This window comes from Hippocampus guttulatus, chromosome 4 (assembly GCF_054856545.1).
Source record: "Hippocampus guttulatus isolate MCC_2025c chromosome 4, RoL_Hgut_1.0, whole genome shotgun sequence".
Lineage (NCBI taxonomy): Eukaryota > Metazoa > Chordata > Actinopteri > Syngnathiformes > Syngnathidae > Hippocampus > Hippocampus guttulatus.
The window spans coordinates 11,270,065-11,286,434 of NC_141264.1; the positions used below are offsets into that span (position 1 = coordinate 11,270,065).

Consider the following 16,370-nt stretch of genomic DNA (forward strand, 5'->3'; position numbering starts at 1 on the left):
TTGACCGAGTAAGGCTTATGTCTGAATAGCCAAGCCTCATCAGCCCGCCGTCAAATCTGCCCATTTGTGAGCGAAGAGTGGGACAAATTAGCTTCTCTCGTGGGCAATGGATCATGTAAAGTGTCTGCTTTATCCCCTGAAAACTAAGTGATGTTTTTCCAACTCTTGCCCATCTCTCACCTGTCTCATTTCCTTCTGTTGCCTTATCAGTTTTCTTCCATCCCTTATACATCCTCTGACATATCATGCTGTCTCGGTACTCTCTACTTCTAATTAACCTCAGAGCTGCAGTTCCAGCCAACAGGGTCAAGTGTTTTGATCAAGACGTTGTGGTTGTTTTTGCCAACTCATCCATAATGCACAAAGCAACACAGGCCGCGCTAGCCCTGAGAAGGCCAACGAGGCAGCAGCATTACGGATGGATGGATGGCTGTGTTTTTTGTGTCCACCCCGAGTGATTATTGATCACGCCACACAACTCTTGCACATCTCACCTCGGAGAAGGCGGTGGATGCAAGCATAAACTCATGACGAAAATTGGCCAAAGGTTACACAACAAGCACCTCCGCATTGCGCATGAAATATATGATGTTCTTTTATGATCAGCTCCTTTAAGCAGTGGAGGAGCATAGCTGAAGTGTCAGGGGCACTCATCAGGATTTGTGGTATTTTTGGTGATGTTATCTGGGCCCGCTCACACAACTAACACCCAAATGCAGAGGTGTGAAAGTGAAGTTGCACTAAATGCTGGAGATTTTAATTAGGAAAGGCGTTTCTGTCTGGTAACTTTATAATGAATATTTGCCTGTCCAAATGGCCTCAGAGGGCTGCTGGTGCATTCTTCTCTTTTGAAGCAAATGATTGTACATTGGACTAATGTGATTATCCTGCATTTCTCTGACGACTTCCAATTACACCAATGCCTCGAACGCTGGAAATGGTTCCCATCTAGCGTGGGAGATTAAATAAAAAACGAGGGCAGGTAGAGGCCACTGAAGTACTAAAAAAACAAGAGCGCTGCCTTACTTAATGAGTAATGAATTGGCGAGGTGAGGGAAGCAACCAACTTAACTACAGAGAGAGAAAAAAAAATAGGTGAAATAAACAAGTGTCCGTGTTAACGAGTAACTCGACTCAACTCAAATGTATTTATACTGTAAAAAGGGAACAAAAGGAAAGGGAAAACGGGTGTGTTTAATTGACTTTAAAGGTCACTCCACCATGTTGTATAATTCAGCACACAATTGCTTTGATTGATATGTACGCTTCAGGACTTTGCCGCGCTGGGCTCTGGCAAGATTCCACCGTGTGCGCTCAGTCGAGCCGGTGAGGTTTTGACTTAAAGCAGGGGAAGGGTAAAGATTCAGTCAAGATGCCTCCAGGGAGCTGCTGTCTTTGATAAGACAGGGAAAGTATAAGTAAAAGGGTGCAAGGGCCTCTGTGACTGTGTCCTACCTGTACAATCAGAAGAACCACTGGATCTTTTTGGCCAAATTATAGCCTGGCAAATGTCAGCCACGTTGCCATGCAGTGTCTGCGTTTTCAAAATGATCACATTGTGCGGGAAGCACATGCTGTTCCTTCACTCTGTGTCGCATCATTCACCACATTCCACTCATTGTGTACATTTCATTTACACTTTCATATATTCGATATACTTCCTGGATGGGGGAGAGGCGGGCAACCCAAAGCTAACCTGCTCTCTGGCACCCCTCAGTGTTGATGCTGGGCCTCTTTTTGTACTCCTGCTGGAGGAGACACAAGGGCCTGAGAGAGGGCGTGTACCACGTGTCGGCGCACCACGGCGAGTGGGAGGACATCCGGGAGAATGTACTCAACTACGATGAGGAAGGAGGAGGCGAGCAGGACCAGGTAGCAGGCGTTATAAAACGCCATTACTTTTTGAAATATCGTATATGTATTGCAGTTTGTTTTCTATATTGACATATGCCTACTCAGTGGTGAGCAGACATGGCCAGCAAGGCCTGGTCTGCTTGACTAAACACTATCACAAGCACTGACCCACATTTACACCCTGAATTATTTGAGGACCATTTTTCTTGGCTGCGCTGCTTTGGTAGGTTTATGTGGCTGTTGGGTCGCATCAGATTTCCGTCACAATGTGCTGCCAATCTAATCTGCCCAGTGCCATCAAAATCAGTAGTCCTGGTCAATATTATTTAAGTAGATTAGCAATGGGAACCAATAAGATTTCAAATTTGCCTTATGGGGCCACAAGAGCATGTTGGCAATTTCCCATCTCTGGTTGGGTAAAACGTGTAACTTTGACGAGAAATACAAATATCTATAGCAATCTGCACACATTAATATATTTAATAATCATCATCACTGGTAAGTGATTTGATTTAAATGTGTTATGTTTTTATTACGTATTAAATAGATTTGGATTCTGAACTGCTCCAAACGATGTATGCGGCACAGCTGTGTGCTGTATATTGCATTTATGTACAATATCGATGGGTTCCATGGTATGAAGAAGAAGATGAATATGGGTGGGGCGGCAGGGTGGGTGACTGGTGAATGTATCAGCCTCGCACTGTAGAGGTACAGTGTTCGATTCCTGTGTGAAGTTTGCATGTTCTCCCCATGCCTGCGTGGGTTTTCTCCGGGGACTCCGGTTTCCTCCCACATTCCAAAAACATGCATGGCAGGTTAGTGCAACATGCTAAATTGTCTCTCGGTGTGATTTTGAGTGTGGATGGTTGTTTGTCTTTGTGTGCCCTGCAATTAGCTGCCAACCAGTTCAGGGTGAGGATAAGTGGATCAGAAAATGGATGGATGGATGGATTAATATGGGTAAATCTTTACTGAAAGCTCAGTTCCAAACGGATGGCCTGCCACTGCCCGTACTTATAAGACTAATAATAATAATAATAAAATATCGTTGGTTCCACAGTCCCAAATTAATGACATCCTATTCTGATTATAAAGCGATTGTGATAGATGCATTAATACTGTGTAGCAACATGTATATATTAAATACCCCATTTCTTATTTTTGTAACTACATAATACCATCCAGTCATCCATTTTCTGGTACCGTTGAGGGTCACGAGGGAACTGGAGCCCATGTCAGCCAACAATCGAGACTGGTGCTCACATCCACTCTTCAGAAACCCCCTCAAAAGCTAGGAGAGGAGAAATAATTAGAGAAAGGTCTGAATCGAGTTTCATGTGATGCCACAAGGTAGCTGTCATTACCTTCACAGTAACTGATACCACTGAGACTATTGGAAACGTGTATTTTTGGAAATTAGCCTCCTGTCACTTCTGTGCACACTTTGCATTTGTTGCCTGCATTTATTTATTTGTATTTTTTTACCCTCCACTTTGTGCCTTACCTTTCTTAGTTTGACTTTTTACCCACATTTTTAAATTTACTTACTGACTTATCCCCAGTCTACTTCCTCCCCGCCCGAATTGATTTTTGCATCTTGTTTTTAATTTTAAGTTGACTTGACATGTATTGGAATATATTATATGAATGCATGTTCCACAATATGAGTAAATATGTAAAAGCTCTTTTATTGAAGATCATATAATGAATATGTTGCACTAAAGGATGTGATTTGTTTTTCCAGTTGTTAAGACATTCTGGCTCCAATACTATTCCAACATTGCATGGCTGTTAACACTACGGGCTACAACATTGAGTGGGGTTAGAAGTGTCAGCACTTTAGGAATGGAATAATTATTGTGTTATCCACTTGTTCTCATCACACTAATGTCCATGGATTGTTTTTTCCTTATGTCCATCCTGTTATCAATAAGAAGAAAATCTGCTCTGTTCTTCAACTCTGTAAGTGTTCAGCATGAAATCCAGTTATGAATCCAGGATATCCAGCAGAGAAGTCGCATACTTTTGGATATGTTCAGTCTGATTTGGCCACAGGCCGATGGCCTATTCTGCATACCTGCATTGTCAGCTCTGACTCAGACCTGTTGAGTGGCAGGATGTCTGATTTCTTTTCCGAGCCGCACTCCATCGGGAGCAGCCTTGCTGCCTTTGATTTACAGAAAGCCGCCAGGCAAAATTATGTTGAGGTCCTGAACAAAAGTGGAAGTGAAGCAGAGTTGACGGCCTCAAACAAAAGTGGAGCATTTGACTTACAGCAGTGCAGTGTCTTAAGTGGATAAAGAAAATAAATTTGATTTGCTGATGCATTTATATGCACTAATATATATATATATAAATAAAATAAATAAATAAATAAATAAATCCTCGTCTCACCCCTCGGGTGGTGTCCGTCCTCCATTCAGCTCGGGTCCTCTACCAGAGGCCAGGAAGCTTGAGGGTTCTGTGCAGTATCCTTGTTGTTCCCAGCACTGCGCTTTTCTGGACTGAGATGTCCGATGTTGTTCCCGGGATCTGTTGCAACCACTCATCTAGTTTGGGGGTCACTGTCCTGAGTGCTCCGACCACCACAGGCACGACTGTCACCTTTACCTTCCAGGCTCTCTCCAGCTCCTCTCTGAGCCCTTGGTATTTCTAGAGTTTCTCGTGTTCCTTCTTTCTGATGTTTCCATCACTTGGGACCGCTACATCCACTACAACGGCTTTCCTCTGCCCTTAATCTATGATCACGATGTCTGGTTGGTTCGCCATTACCATCTTGTCAGTCTGGATCTGGAAGTCCCACAGGATCTTCGCTCTGTCATTCTCCACCACCTTCGGAGGTGTTTCCCATTTTGACCTTGGGGTTTCCAGTACATACTCCGCACAGATGTTTCGGTAGACTATGCCAGCCACCTGGTTATGGCGGTTCCATGTAGGCTTTCTCTGCCAGCATCTTACACCCTGCAGTTATGTGTTGGATCGTCTCAGGTGCCTCTTTGCACAACCAACACCTCGGGTCTTGTCTGGTGTGGTATATCTGGGCCTCAACGGCTCTGGTGCTCAGGGCCTGCTCCTGAGCAGCCAGGATGAGTGCATCTGTGCTGTCCTTCAGGCCAGCCCTCTCTAGCCACTGATAGGACTTCTTGAGATCAGACACTTTAGTTATGGTCCAGTGGTACATCCCGTGTAGGGGCTTGTCCTCCCATGATGGTCCCTCTTCCAGCACCTCATCTTCTGTTCCCCATTGTCTGAGACATTCTCTGAGTACGTCATCCGTTGGAGCCTTCTCCTTGATGTATTCATGGAGCTTGGATGTTTCATCCTGGACAGTGACTCTCACACTCACTAGTCCCCGGCCTCCTTCCTTTCGGCTTGCGTACAGTCTCAGGGTGCTGGATTTGGGATGGAACCCTCCATGCATGGTTAGGAGCTTACGGGTCTTAACGTCCGTGGTCTGAATCTCTTCCTTTGGCCACGTTATTATTCCTGCAGGGTGCCTGATCGCTGGCAGGGCATAGCTGTTTATTGCTCGGGTCTTATTTTTGCCATTGAGCTGGCTTCTTAGGACTTGCCTCACTCGCTGGAGGTATTTGGCCGTAGCCGCTTTCCTTGTTGCCAGTTCGAGGTTGCCATTGGCTTGTGGTATACCGAGGTACTTGTAGCTGTCCTCAATGTCTGCTATTGTTCCTTCAGGGAGTGAGACCCCTTCAGTGCGGACTACCTTTCCTCTCTTAGTCACCATCCGACTACATTTCTCAAGCCCGAATGACATCCCGATGTCGCTGCTGTAGATCCTGGTTGCGTGGATCAGGGAGTCAATGTCCCTTTCGCTCTTAGCATACAGCTTTATGTCATCCATGTAGAGGAGGTGACTGATCGTAGCTCCATTTCTGAGGCGGTATCCATAGCCTGTCTTGGTGATTACTTGGCTTAGGGGGTTCAGTCCTATGCAGAACAGCAGTGGGGAGAGTGCATCACCTTGGTATATGCCACATTTGATGGACACTTGGGTAAGTGGCTTGCCATTGGCTTCAAGTGTGGTTTTCCACATCCTCATCGAGTTTGCAACGAAGGCTCTTAGGGTCCTGTTCACCTTATACAACTCCAAGCATTCAGTGATCCATGTATGTGGCATCGAGTCATAGGCTTTCTTGTAATCAATCCAGGCTGTGCACAGGTTGGTATGTCGGGACCTGCAGTCTTGTGCGACTCTTCTGTCAACCAGGAGCTGATGTTTGGCTCCTCTGGTATCTCTACCAATGCCCTTCTGTGCTTCGCTCATGTATTGATCCATGTGTCCACTTATCTTAGCCGCAATGATGCCTGACATGAGCTTCCATGTTGTGGAGAGACAGGTTATTGGCCAATAATTGGATGGGACTGCACCCTTTGAGGGATCCTTCATGATATGGATTGTTCGCCCTTTGGTTAGCCATCCTGGGTGAGTCCCATCCCTCAGCAGCTGGTTCATTTGTGCTGCTAGGCGCTCATAGAGTGCTGTGAGTTTCTTTAGCCAGTAGGTGTGGACCATGTCCGGGCCTGGTGCTGTCCAGTTTTTCATATCTGAGACTCTTTCCTGTATGTCTGCCACTGTTATGGTAACTGGGTTCTGTATATATATCTCAGAAGTTGAATTAATTCAAGAGCAGGGACTGGCTGCATCTGTGGTGGCAGTTATGATGCGAGACATAAAATATCTCTTTTCTCCCCTGGTTTGATCACATAAATAGACACCATTGATGTGAACGGAGCTGAATGTAGTGAAAGTAACTATAGTTCTAGTAAACATTTACGTACTTGAAAGCAAAGAATCACCGAGCAGCAGTGGGAGGAAGACACACACTGACTGATGTCTATCTTATTCAGTTTTCACTCTGGATTTTGACATCAGGGCTGACATCTGGCAGACATTTTGACGTTGTTTTGTCCATATTTGTTTGTTTCCTGTTCTCGATTGTATTTCACTTTTGCTGCACTATTTACCTGCTATACCCTTTTTTATTTATAGACTTGTTCTGAATGAAAAAGAATGTTATTTTTTCCAAAAAGCTGATCCAAATGGTTATACTACATTTGTTACTATGAAAGATGCAGCCACACAGTGTCACATGATACATGAGTAAATTCCTGTTGACCATTTTACCCACTCTTATACTGTATTATAGTGAGCTATTTGTATTTGGATAGCACACAGTGCCATCACTCAAGAAAAAAAAGACAAGGATTAAGGACAGAGCTTACATTATTAGGTTTTCATTTTTTTCTCCCCATTCACTAATGTGTTATGTGCCAAATTTAAGCCTTTACATTGTTTTGGTAAATATTTGAAATGATGTGATTAGTTAATACCTAATATAAAAAAAAGACATCTAATTAAACCCACAAGAAAGCTATGGATTTGTCATGGTTTTGTGGTGTGAAAGAAATGAGGCAGGCAGAAGGACCCATTAGCAGGGAAAGCACTAAATCGCGCAAGAACACTAGCTATTCATCCATCCATCCATTCATTTTCTCAAGTACTTGTCCTCAACAGGGTCACACGTTAGTGGTGCTCCCCCACCACCCACCGAGAATGCCGCATGAAAAAAAAATTATAAATGAAAACGAGTGTAATTCAAGATATATTTTCACCAAATTTTAAATACATAAGAGAAATGTAGAGATAATGATGAATAAAGTTGTTTTATTCATCTGTGATGTTTTCTGCCCGGAGGAAAGGAAGCAAAAATCTTATTCTGAGTCGTTCACTAAATTTTATACAGTACATGTGCAGTAGCTGCTCTTCATTGAAGATACGGAACCATTCTGGGGCGCACATTTCATATTCCCAGAGACGAATGTTGATGGATTTACATTTGACCCCTCTCCAACCAGCCATATAGGGCCGACATCACATTTGTGCGGGTCTTGCCCCGGGCTTATCGAATAGACATGCAAAATGGAAGTATACTCAACAAAAAATACAAACAGACTATATATATATATATATATATATATATGTGTGTATGTATGTATGTATGTATGTATGTATGTGTGTGTGTGTAAATACAATTAATATGATACCCCAGCAGCATCATTCATTTTCAGATTGCACATAGGGCACATGCATACAATCACTACCAAATTTACAATCAGTTCCCTAAAAGCCAGGCATGTGAGTCACTTAGCTGAAATTGAGCTATACAAAAGGCTGCTATTTCCACCATTTTAAGAGTGGCGGTAATAGATGCTTCCCCTCTTTGCAATCAGATATTTAATTAATGGTCTAATCAATGGTGCTGTTGTTGCCAGCTTCTCCTCCTTCCAGCTGGATCTTCATCGCTGTGTCAAGAGCAGTTTCATTTGCTGGCGCATGAATGAGCTGAGCTAGATTTGTGTCATGTGGCACTGCTGGTTTCTATTAGCTCTGAAGTTCCTAAAAAGATTCCACAGGATGCTATTTTATTAAATTCAGTCGCGGCTCTTTTTTCTTCCAGAATGCTTTCAACATGGTGGAGCTGCAGCGTTCCCTCCATCCGAGCCCAGCACAGTCGCTTTGCCACAGCTATCCGCAAGGCATCATCTCCTGCCCGGAGAATAAGCCCCCACACCCGGACAGCAGGAAGGGGCTGTCGAACGGGAACTTGAACGGCAGCGCCATCATCGCTCTGCGTCTGGCCGTACCGCCTTCAGAGAGCGAGATCCTGTCATCCCCTCTGACACTCCGTCGCTCCAAGAAGGCCCTCTCCTTCTCCAGCCAGGACCTGGCCCGCTACCTATGCGAGGTCATCAGAGACATGGAGGACCCGGAGGAACGTGGCACCAGGACCACACCCCGTCGTCCATCTGGGAAGGAGCGCGGCCTGGCTGCGGTGCGCTCCCTTAGTGCATCTCAGGGCACAGATATGAGGAATCAGGGCCCCCAGAGCACCAGGATGGACAAGTTCAGAACCCTCCAAGCGATGGTCAGTGACCTTAGGGGAGACTCCAAGCCTTCGGAGAACCAGAGAGATAAAGTGAAGGAGACCAGAGGACAGCTGTACTGCGGAAAGAATGGATGAGACACTTGAACAATAAAAGAAGGTGAATACATCCCGGATTTGCTGATGAATCCCATAGGGAACTGATGATGGTGAATTTGGATGCTGCGGGCGCCCTGAGTTCTGAGTCAATTCTATTCTAAATGTACTGGATTGCTGACATTTTGAGCTGTGAACTTGTTGGATATCAAATGAACGAACTAATGTGATGTATTGTTTACTTGGCATTGCACTGTATAGTACAAACTCTACAGTTAGCACTTTTGGAAGCTGCTTGTGTCAAAAGTATACTCAACAAAAAATACTCATGCAATATCTTAGATTTTGTTGAAAGCTTTTGTCTCTGTTACTTGGTTCCTAAATTTACAACAACAACAACAAATTGAAAATAAATAAACAAATATAGTCGATTCGCTTGGCACACCAGAGAAAATTTCCCCTCAGGAAGGTGATTCTTGAACAACATGTGCAACACAGTTTAAGAAAACTGCTTTGTTCAAGCCCAAGCTTAACGTTGAAGAATGGCAGAGAGCCTGTCAGCACAATAACCTGAACAAACGAGTGTGTAAGAGTTGTGTTGTCCTGCATGATGCAAGTGGTGGTCATAGCATCCACTGACAGGTTGTCTGCCAACTGAATATGTTCTGTTTGAAGCTTTTGTTGAGGACGGAAGGAATTTACTAACAAGGATTTCATGAACACTATCAACCAGTCCAGAGCATGTCGGCGCTTATCTTGACTCATCTGCCAGGTGAATGTATTACGGCATTGTGGGGAGTGTTTAGCACGTCTGCCTCCAAATCAAAAGGTTCGAAAGATCTGTGTTTGAATCTCTTGTCGAGCATGTTCTCCGGACACTCCGGCTTCCATCCACATTTGAAAAATCTGCATGGTAGCTTGATTGAAAACTCGAAATTGCCCATAGATGCCGATGTAAATGTGAATGGTTGTTTCTTTAAGTGCCCTGTGATTGACTGGTGACCAGTCCTGGGTGTACCCTGCCCTTCACCCAAGGTCAGCTGGGATCGGCTCCAACCCACCCATCACCCAAAAGAAGCGCTGTCAATAATGGGCGGATCGATGATGTCTTGAATCCGTGAGAAAGAAAAGTGTTGATGGTTTTGTTGAGTGTATTTGTCATAAAAGTTGTTTACATAAAAGTCTGCAAGTGGCAAGTTGACCATTCAAGTGACTCATGAAACCAGTCATGTGATTACAAATTATTTTCTTCATTTGCTTTTTCAATTTCTTTTTGAATAAACGAGTAGCTTTGCTATTATTTGGAGTTTGGTCGACACGCAGAATGTGAATAATCCGCTCGAGTTAATCTGTCTGGCTTCATTGCTGGCAGTAACTGAGGATGGCATCAACACAAATAATGCTGTTTTCGGTTTACCAGCTACAAGACAATATAAATTTTTAAAAAATAATAAGAAAACTGTTGATTTTACAATTAATTATGTCAAGCCACTGTAACCTTGGAATACCCAACGGACGTACCGAACCTTTAAGTGGCCTGCATTCGATTTGAATGGGAGTGACATCAAACCTCACAGGGACAAGAGTTCATGCATGCCTCTTTGTGCTCTTTGTAGACACCCACATGTGCTTAATGCGACCAGATATGAGAAACTAAGAGGATGGTTTTACACTCCCTGAAGTATTTAAGCTTTACATTTAGATATTGCAGAATTAATGGATCTCCTGTGCATAAGTAAAATCAGATTAGACATGATGAAGCAGTACATCTGCTTCCTATTAAAATTATTAATACGCATGTTTGAGTCACTTGTTGCTCGGCTATTATTGAGTGCATACTGCCCCCTGTTGATAACCAGTTTCAATCACACTAAACTTGCGTTACTGGAGAGATTTGAGCAAACGCTGTGGAACAGAAGGATGCTTGAGCTCTGACCACATGAAAAAAAAAAGTTTAAAGTTTTAAAATAAAACCGCTTGTTAAAACATAGCACATTATTTTTTATAAACTCTAAAAGGCAATGTAGGATCAACTTACAATTATTTCTAACAATTCCCTGCATGCCTATCATATCAGGAAACCACAAGGGCACACTGAAGTCATGTTTTCTAATTTTGGCTACCAAGTTAAAAAACAAAACAAAACAATAATGAGTCAAATTCTAAAATTTAAACGTTGGAACTCGATATAACGCTCATGAAGCCATCAGGCTTTATGAATCTGTCAGACTGTAGAGGGCACTGTAAGTCAAATAAGAGGGGGAACTACACGAATTATAAACTGAGAAATAACAATAATCATAGAGTTACTGTGATTTTATTCATCTCAACTGTTTACACCTTTTATATTTTGGCATGGGTAATTGCAAAAAAAAAGTTATGCAAGTTCAACTATTACTAATCATAAAACTTAAAAACAATAACCTTTGAAGACTACCGCGTTTTACAATATGGCTTTTCGTCACTGGTGTTCCTGTTCACGGTTATATTGAAATCATTTTAAAAAAGCTCAAGAAAGCACAAAAAATAACACAACGAAAGAAGATATGGTCCTGAGGGAGAGATAGAAATTATATTGGTGTTGCTTTGTCTCGTCACGCTTTGTTCCGGTTGAAGTTTGTGATTTCTAGTTGGATGTTTCCCTTCACGCCACTGTACCTCAAGGGTACAATAGCTTGTCACTGAAATGATGACCGAAGATACTAGCGGGATCCTCTTGACCGCTGACATTTACAATGGAAAAAGTAGAAACGGTTACTTTTGAATCCCACGGTGAACTGTGATATTTACCCACTAATATCGGTTGGATGACACATGACTGGATGCATGACTGGACCTAAGTGTGTTTGCCATGGATGGCGTGGTGGTGGTCCTGACTGTGGAGGCGGAGTCACATGTTTGATGTGACAGCTGGAGATTGTAAGAATGAGGCCTGACACAGAGCTACACGGCCTTCTCAGCCTGGGCTAGACTGTCAGTCAAGTCTCTCAATGATTCCAGCTCTGTTTACTCGGGTGTTATTAACGTATGAGTGTGTGTGTGTAGGTGTGTGTGTGTGTGTGTGTGTGTGGTCATGTTTATCCTCAGGCGATAGATGTGGGAGAAGTGACAGCGTGGCGTGGCCCTCTGTCAGTCGCCCTGTGAAGTGGCATGCGTGTCAGCTCTCCTGACAGACACTCCCATACTGGCTGGCCAGCGATGGCAACTGCAAATGTGGGACATGTCTTGTGACAGAGCAACACAGCCTACACGACATGTCCAATTCAAGACGGGACGCGAGCAAACCACTTTGATGGGAGGAGGTCACTTCTCAATGCGTGGCCTCTACAAGGAAGACTGAAAGCTGCGGTGATGTCAACACAGCTGGAGTCGTAGCAACCACAGAGCAACTCATTTGGTCTTTTGTCGTCACCTTCATGCGAGAGGAACGTGCTTGTCATAGAAGGGCTCATGCAATTCTCATTGCAGTGTACAACGAAAGCAGCTTTCCCAATTATAGTAGCGACAAAATACTCTGCAAGTACAGTTAACCTTGAAACCAATACTCTCACTGGGACCGGTGAGAGGAAGTGGAGTCATTTGTTTAACTGACACTGGAGGCCAAAGCCATTTAAAGAATTATCAAGGCAGGTGTGGGGATCTTTTAAAATAACAGTCATGGCACACCTGCAATTTTTTTTAGAATACAGAACTTAAGAATTTATATTGTTTGGTGTGGCTCAAATTGAATCACAATATGAGCAAGAGATCTTATGGAAAAAAAATCTGTCTTTCCAGTGTTAGAAATGCTCATTTTTGAGCATTATTTATTAAACCATGCATCTTTTTTTTGATAGTGCTTGTCCTTATTGGTGTTGCAGATGAGCTTCAGAATCAGAATAACCTTTATTAGCCAAGTAAGTAGAACATACAAGGAATTTCTCTCCGGTGGTGCAGGCTACATTAATATGATCAATAATGAGCAAATACGATAAACAAGGACATGAAATCTAAGTATCGAAAGAGTTTCCGTCATGTAATTGTACCATTGTGCGGTGGTACCACCCAATGACAGCTGTGAGACAATGTGCAAAGTATCAAGCGGAGCTAAAGTGATCAGTGGTAGAATACAATACTATAACAGTTGTGCAGGTGGTGCAGATATAATCGTTGCAGCATTTTAAAGTGACCAGTAGCAGTATTTGGTGTGCAAGTGTGCAAATGTACACAAAGTCCTTGAGCGCTTTAAAGTGTCTGGTGCTGTGGAATATAGATCAGTGACAATTGTTCAAGTGTGGACAGTACTGGAGCTATGATAATTATTGCGGTAATACTCTTCCACAGGGGTGTTCAAAACTGCAAAGAGCCACGATAGATTTGGGTTACCGTTTCGGGTGATAATGGCGAGAGGGAAGAAGCTGTTTGAATGTCTGCAGTATTTGGTGCGCATGGTAGCGCTTGCATTAGAGGAGTAGCTGGAAAAGGTGGTGGGCAGGGTATGTGGGTTCCAGCACGATTTTCCGTGCCCACGTCTTGGTTCTTGCAGTGTGCAAGTCCTCAAGAGTGGGTAGGGTGATGCCAATGATTTTTTTTCCGCAGTCGTAACAGTCTGTTGCAGATGGATTTTGTCCATTTTCGTGGCAGCCCCAAACAAAACTGTGATGGAAAAACACAGGATTGATTCGATGACAACCTATCTCAGCTGTGAGCTAAAAAACAAATCTGTGTAAATATATGTATGATATAAAATTTGCAGTTGTATGATTTTTTAAAATATATTACAGTTACTCATTATTGACTAAAATTGTCATACTGACACTAATTTCACAATGTTTTTTTTTTTTAATTTCTTCCCACGGTGGAAGCTTGTGGGGAAGTAGAAAATCATTTCAGACGCAATGACTTAAAATAATTAAATATTCTCAAATCTCATTTAGGAAAAAAAAAATACATTTGGCAAGTCTGCGATAACGTTGCTGTGTTTTTACCAGACGAATCTGTCGTCCGAGTTTGTCACACTATCATGCACTTGCGCCTTTTCACCTAGAGATGGCGCTCTTGGCCACTGCTGATCTCCGACTCACGTAAAGACCTTCAGCTTTGTTTCCTTTTAGATACTTTATCCCCTTTGCCTGTGCTTCATTGCTCTGGCACTCCACCGCCACCTCTCAGAAATGCGTCGACCACACTCCATCATTGACTGTATTGAGAGCATTTAATGGCACAATCGAGATGGATTCTGCGAGCCGTTGATTTATCGATCAGTCCCCCCGGCTAAGCTGTGAATACTCAAACAGTTACCAATCACCTCCAGAAATCACCTTGCTACACAGCCTCTCTTTTTCCAAAGTTGTAAATGGTTCCCCCATAGTGCTGTGGGTGACTTTGGGACAAAAATGGATTGAATATTTGCAGGGATTACATGAACCACCGACATAGAATCTGGGAGGTGTTTTTATGTTGATCGTGGCCATTTCAGACTGTCAGTGACTTGATCCATCCATCACTGAGGAAGAGGAAGGTGGAGCAGAATAGTGTTGGTGAGGAAGAGAGGGCAGAGCACAGAACGCCTGACAGATGGGCTTAGTGAGTGAATCATTGACAGCGGCCTGCAAACGGATGCTGGTTCCATCAATAGCCCAAAGCTTGTGTGATGAATTACTGCAGACAGACAATGCTGAGTGAGCAAATGTGTTTTTAACAAAGCCAGGTGAAAATATCACCGCTTTGACAGCAGCAGACAATAAAACATAAGTCACATGCATGTGGGCTTCACTTTGATACAAGAGCACATGGTCCTGCACAGGCCTAACATTGAAAAATAAATGTTGGGGGGGAAAAACAAAATCAAACAATTGTTCCTATTTTTTGTACTTTGTGCTTTACTCAGTATGACTAACTTTTACTGTTTTACATCTCTACTCTACTGACCACAAAACCGGTCAATACCAGAACAGTACATAGAGTACTTGACATTGTTTAACCATTATTTGAATTTTTGCTAAAGCCGTTGTATTGTTTCTCATGATACTCATTATATAGTGCTACTTGTCATAATGTTGTACTCTGTATACATCCAGCTTGAATAGAGAAAAAAAAGATTTAACGCCTCCCAAATTTCTGCCTGTGCCCATTAAAAGTCCACCAGGTGCTGCTGGGAACAATGGTGGACTGGTGCACGGATCAATGCCAAGCCAGCGAGGGTCTCTCATTCCTTCAGCAGCAGTCATGATAAATGGCACGGTCCATATGTTTCTGCAGCACAGTCGCTCTCTGCCAGCTTCCTTTGTCTCTACTTCTGAAAGGGACGTGGTTGCTTTGAACACATGCTTTGTGCAAACACAATTAAACCACATTTTGTCCAAAGAAAGATAACGCATGTGTTTGCAAATAAGATGAGGTCCATTACTTGTGTGCTAAAATGTTACCTTTTTGCAAATACAGGCATAATCCCCCGCCCGCAGAATAGTTTTCTTCTGCAGTCCATGATGATGTCAATACAGGTAGCAGAGCTGTGCCCCCTACCTCTCGGGTCCCAAGAGTCTTGTCAGCTGTCAGAGACGTCCGGCAGCAGACAGAGATGGCATGACCGGCGGGCGAGTCTGTGTTGGACGGGTCAGCCGTCAGCGCTGCGGACAGACAAGCATGTGGCAGTGATCTCCCTGTGACAGGCTGTCAGAGGTGCCGCAGAGCCACCTAGCAGCGATCTCCTGTCATCCCACCTGACTGCAGACAAGAGGGCGAGCGCACCATTCTCAACTTCCCCCCACTGTGGCTTCTTCTCTGAATGCATTTGTGATAGTCCAGCTGAATGTTTACTCTGCGAAGGGCTGATTTGGTTCATTTCTCTTTCTTTGAGAGGAGGATGCAAACATCTTTGCCATTTAAAAAAAAGAGCAGGCAGTGTTACATGTGCGTGTGTGTTTACCCAAACCCACCGTATGACCCCTACTCTCTGTGTTGGTGTCTGACAGGTGACATTTGGAGAGGTTCGGGAGATGTATGTGCCATTTGTATCCATGGCAGGGTTAGACCATGTACCATGACCTGTGGGACGGCAACCCACAGAAAGATACTCATTTGTTCAGGATCGATAGAGTCCATAGATGCCTCCAATAATTGAGCACTGCCAAACCTTGGATGTTGTGTTTGTGCAGCCATTAAATGGAGGGAAACCACACTCACTGCCTGTAATTCAGAAGCTAGCTTTTATCCATTATGCTCATTTTGGAATGGCACTGTCAGACCAAACTGCATCACACTGGCAGTTCAGAGAAACTATATTCATTAGTAATTTATTGACTTCTTTGACACCGCACTGTAAACTCCATTCCCAATGATGTGACATTAAATTAATTCCATAGCATCAAAACTGACGGATCAACTGTCCATTCATCACAGGTTTGACACATAAATGAGAGATTATGGTCTTTAATCTGATTTTGTAGACAGATTCTATTTCATTGGTTAAAGAGTGAATTGAAGAGAAAAGTATGCAGAAGGAAAGGATCCGGCCCGTGATTTAAAGCATATCAT

At 43.4% G+C, this 16,370-nt stretch overlaps 1 protein-coding gene and 1 long non-coding RNA gene across 2 annotated transcripts in view; one reads left to right on the top strand and one right to left on the bottom strand.

The window, feature by feature from the left end:
- LOC147205930 (neural-cadherin-like) overlaps positions 1-10,073 on the top strand; it is a 122,754-nt gene extending 112,681 nt beyond the window's left edge. Inside the window, exons 32-33 of the mRNA XM_086109134.1 lie at positions 1,718-1,872; positions 8,334-10,073. Coding sequence (XP_085965260.1) covers positions 1,718-1,872; positions 8,334-8,897 — 719 coding nt within the window. The 3' untranslated portion in view covers positions 8,898-10,073. The remainder of the gene's footprint in view (positions 1-1,717; positions 1,873-8,333) is intronic.
- Positions 10,074-14,511: 4,438 nt separating this feature from the next.
- Positions 14,512-15,465, bottom strand: LOC147205932 (uncharacterized). The gene is made up of 2 exons (XR_015100796.1): positions 15,263-15,465; positions 14,512-15,132 (listed from the first exon to the last, which is right to left on the bottom strand). It is a non-coding gene; the product is annotated as an uncharacterized LOC147205932 (long non-coding RNA).
- Positions 15,466-16,370: the final 905 nt, after the last annotated feature.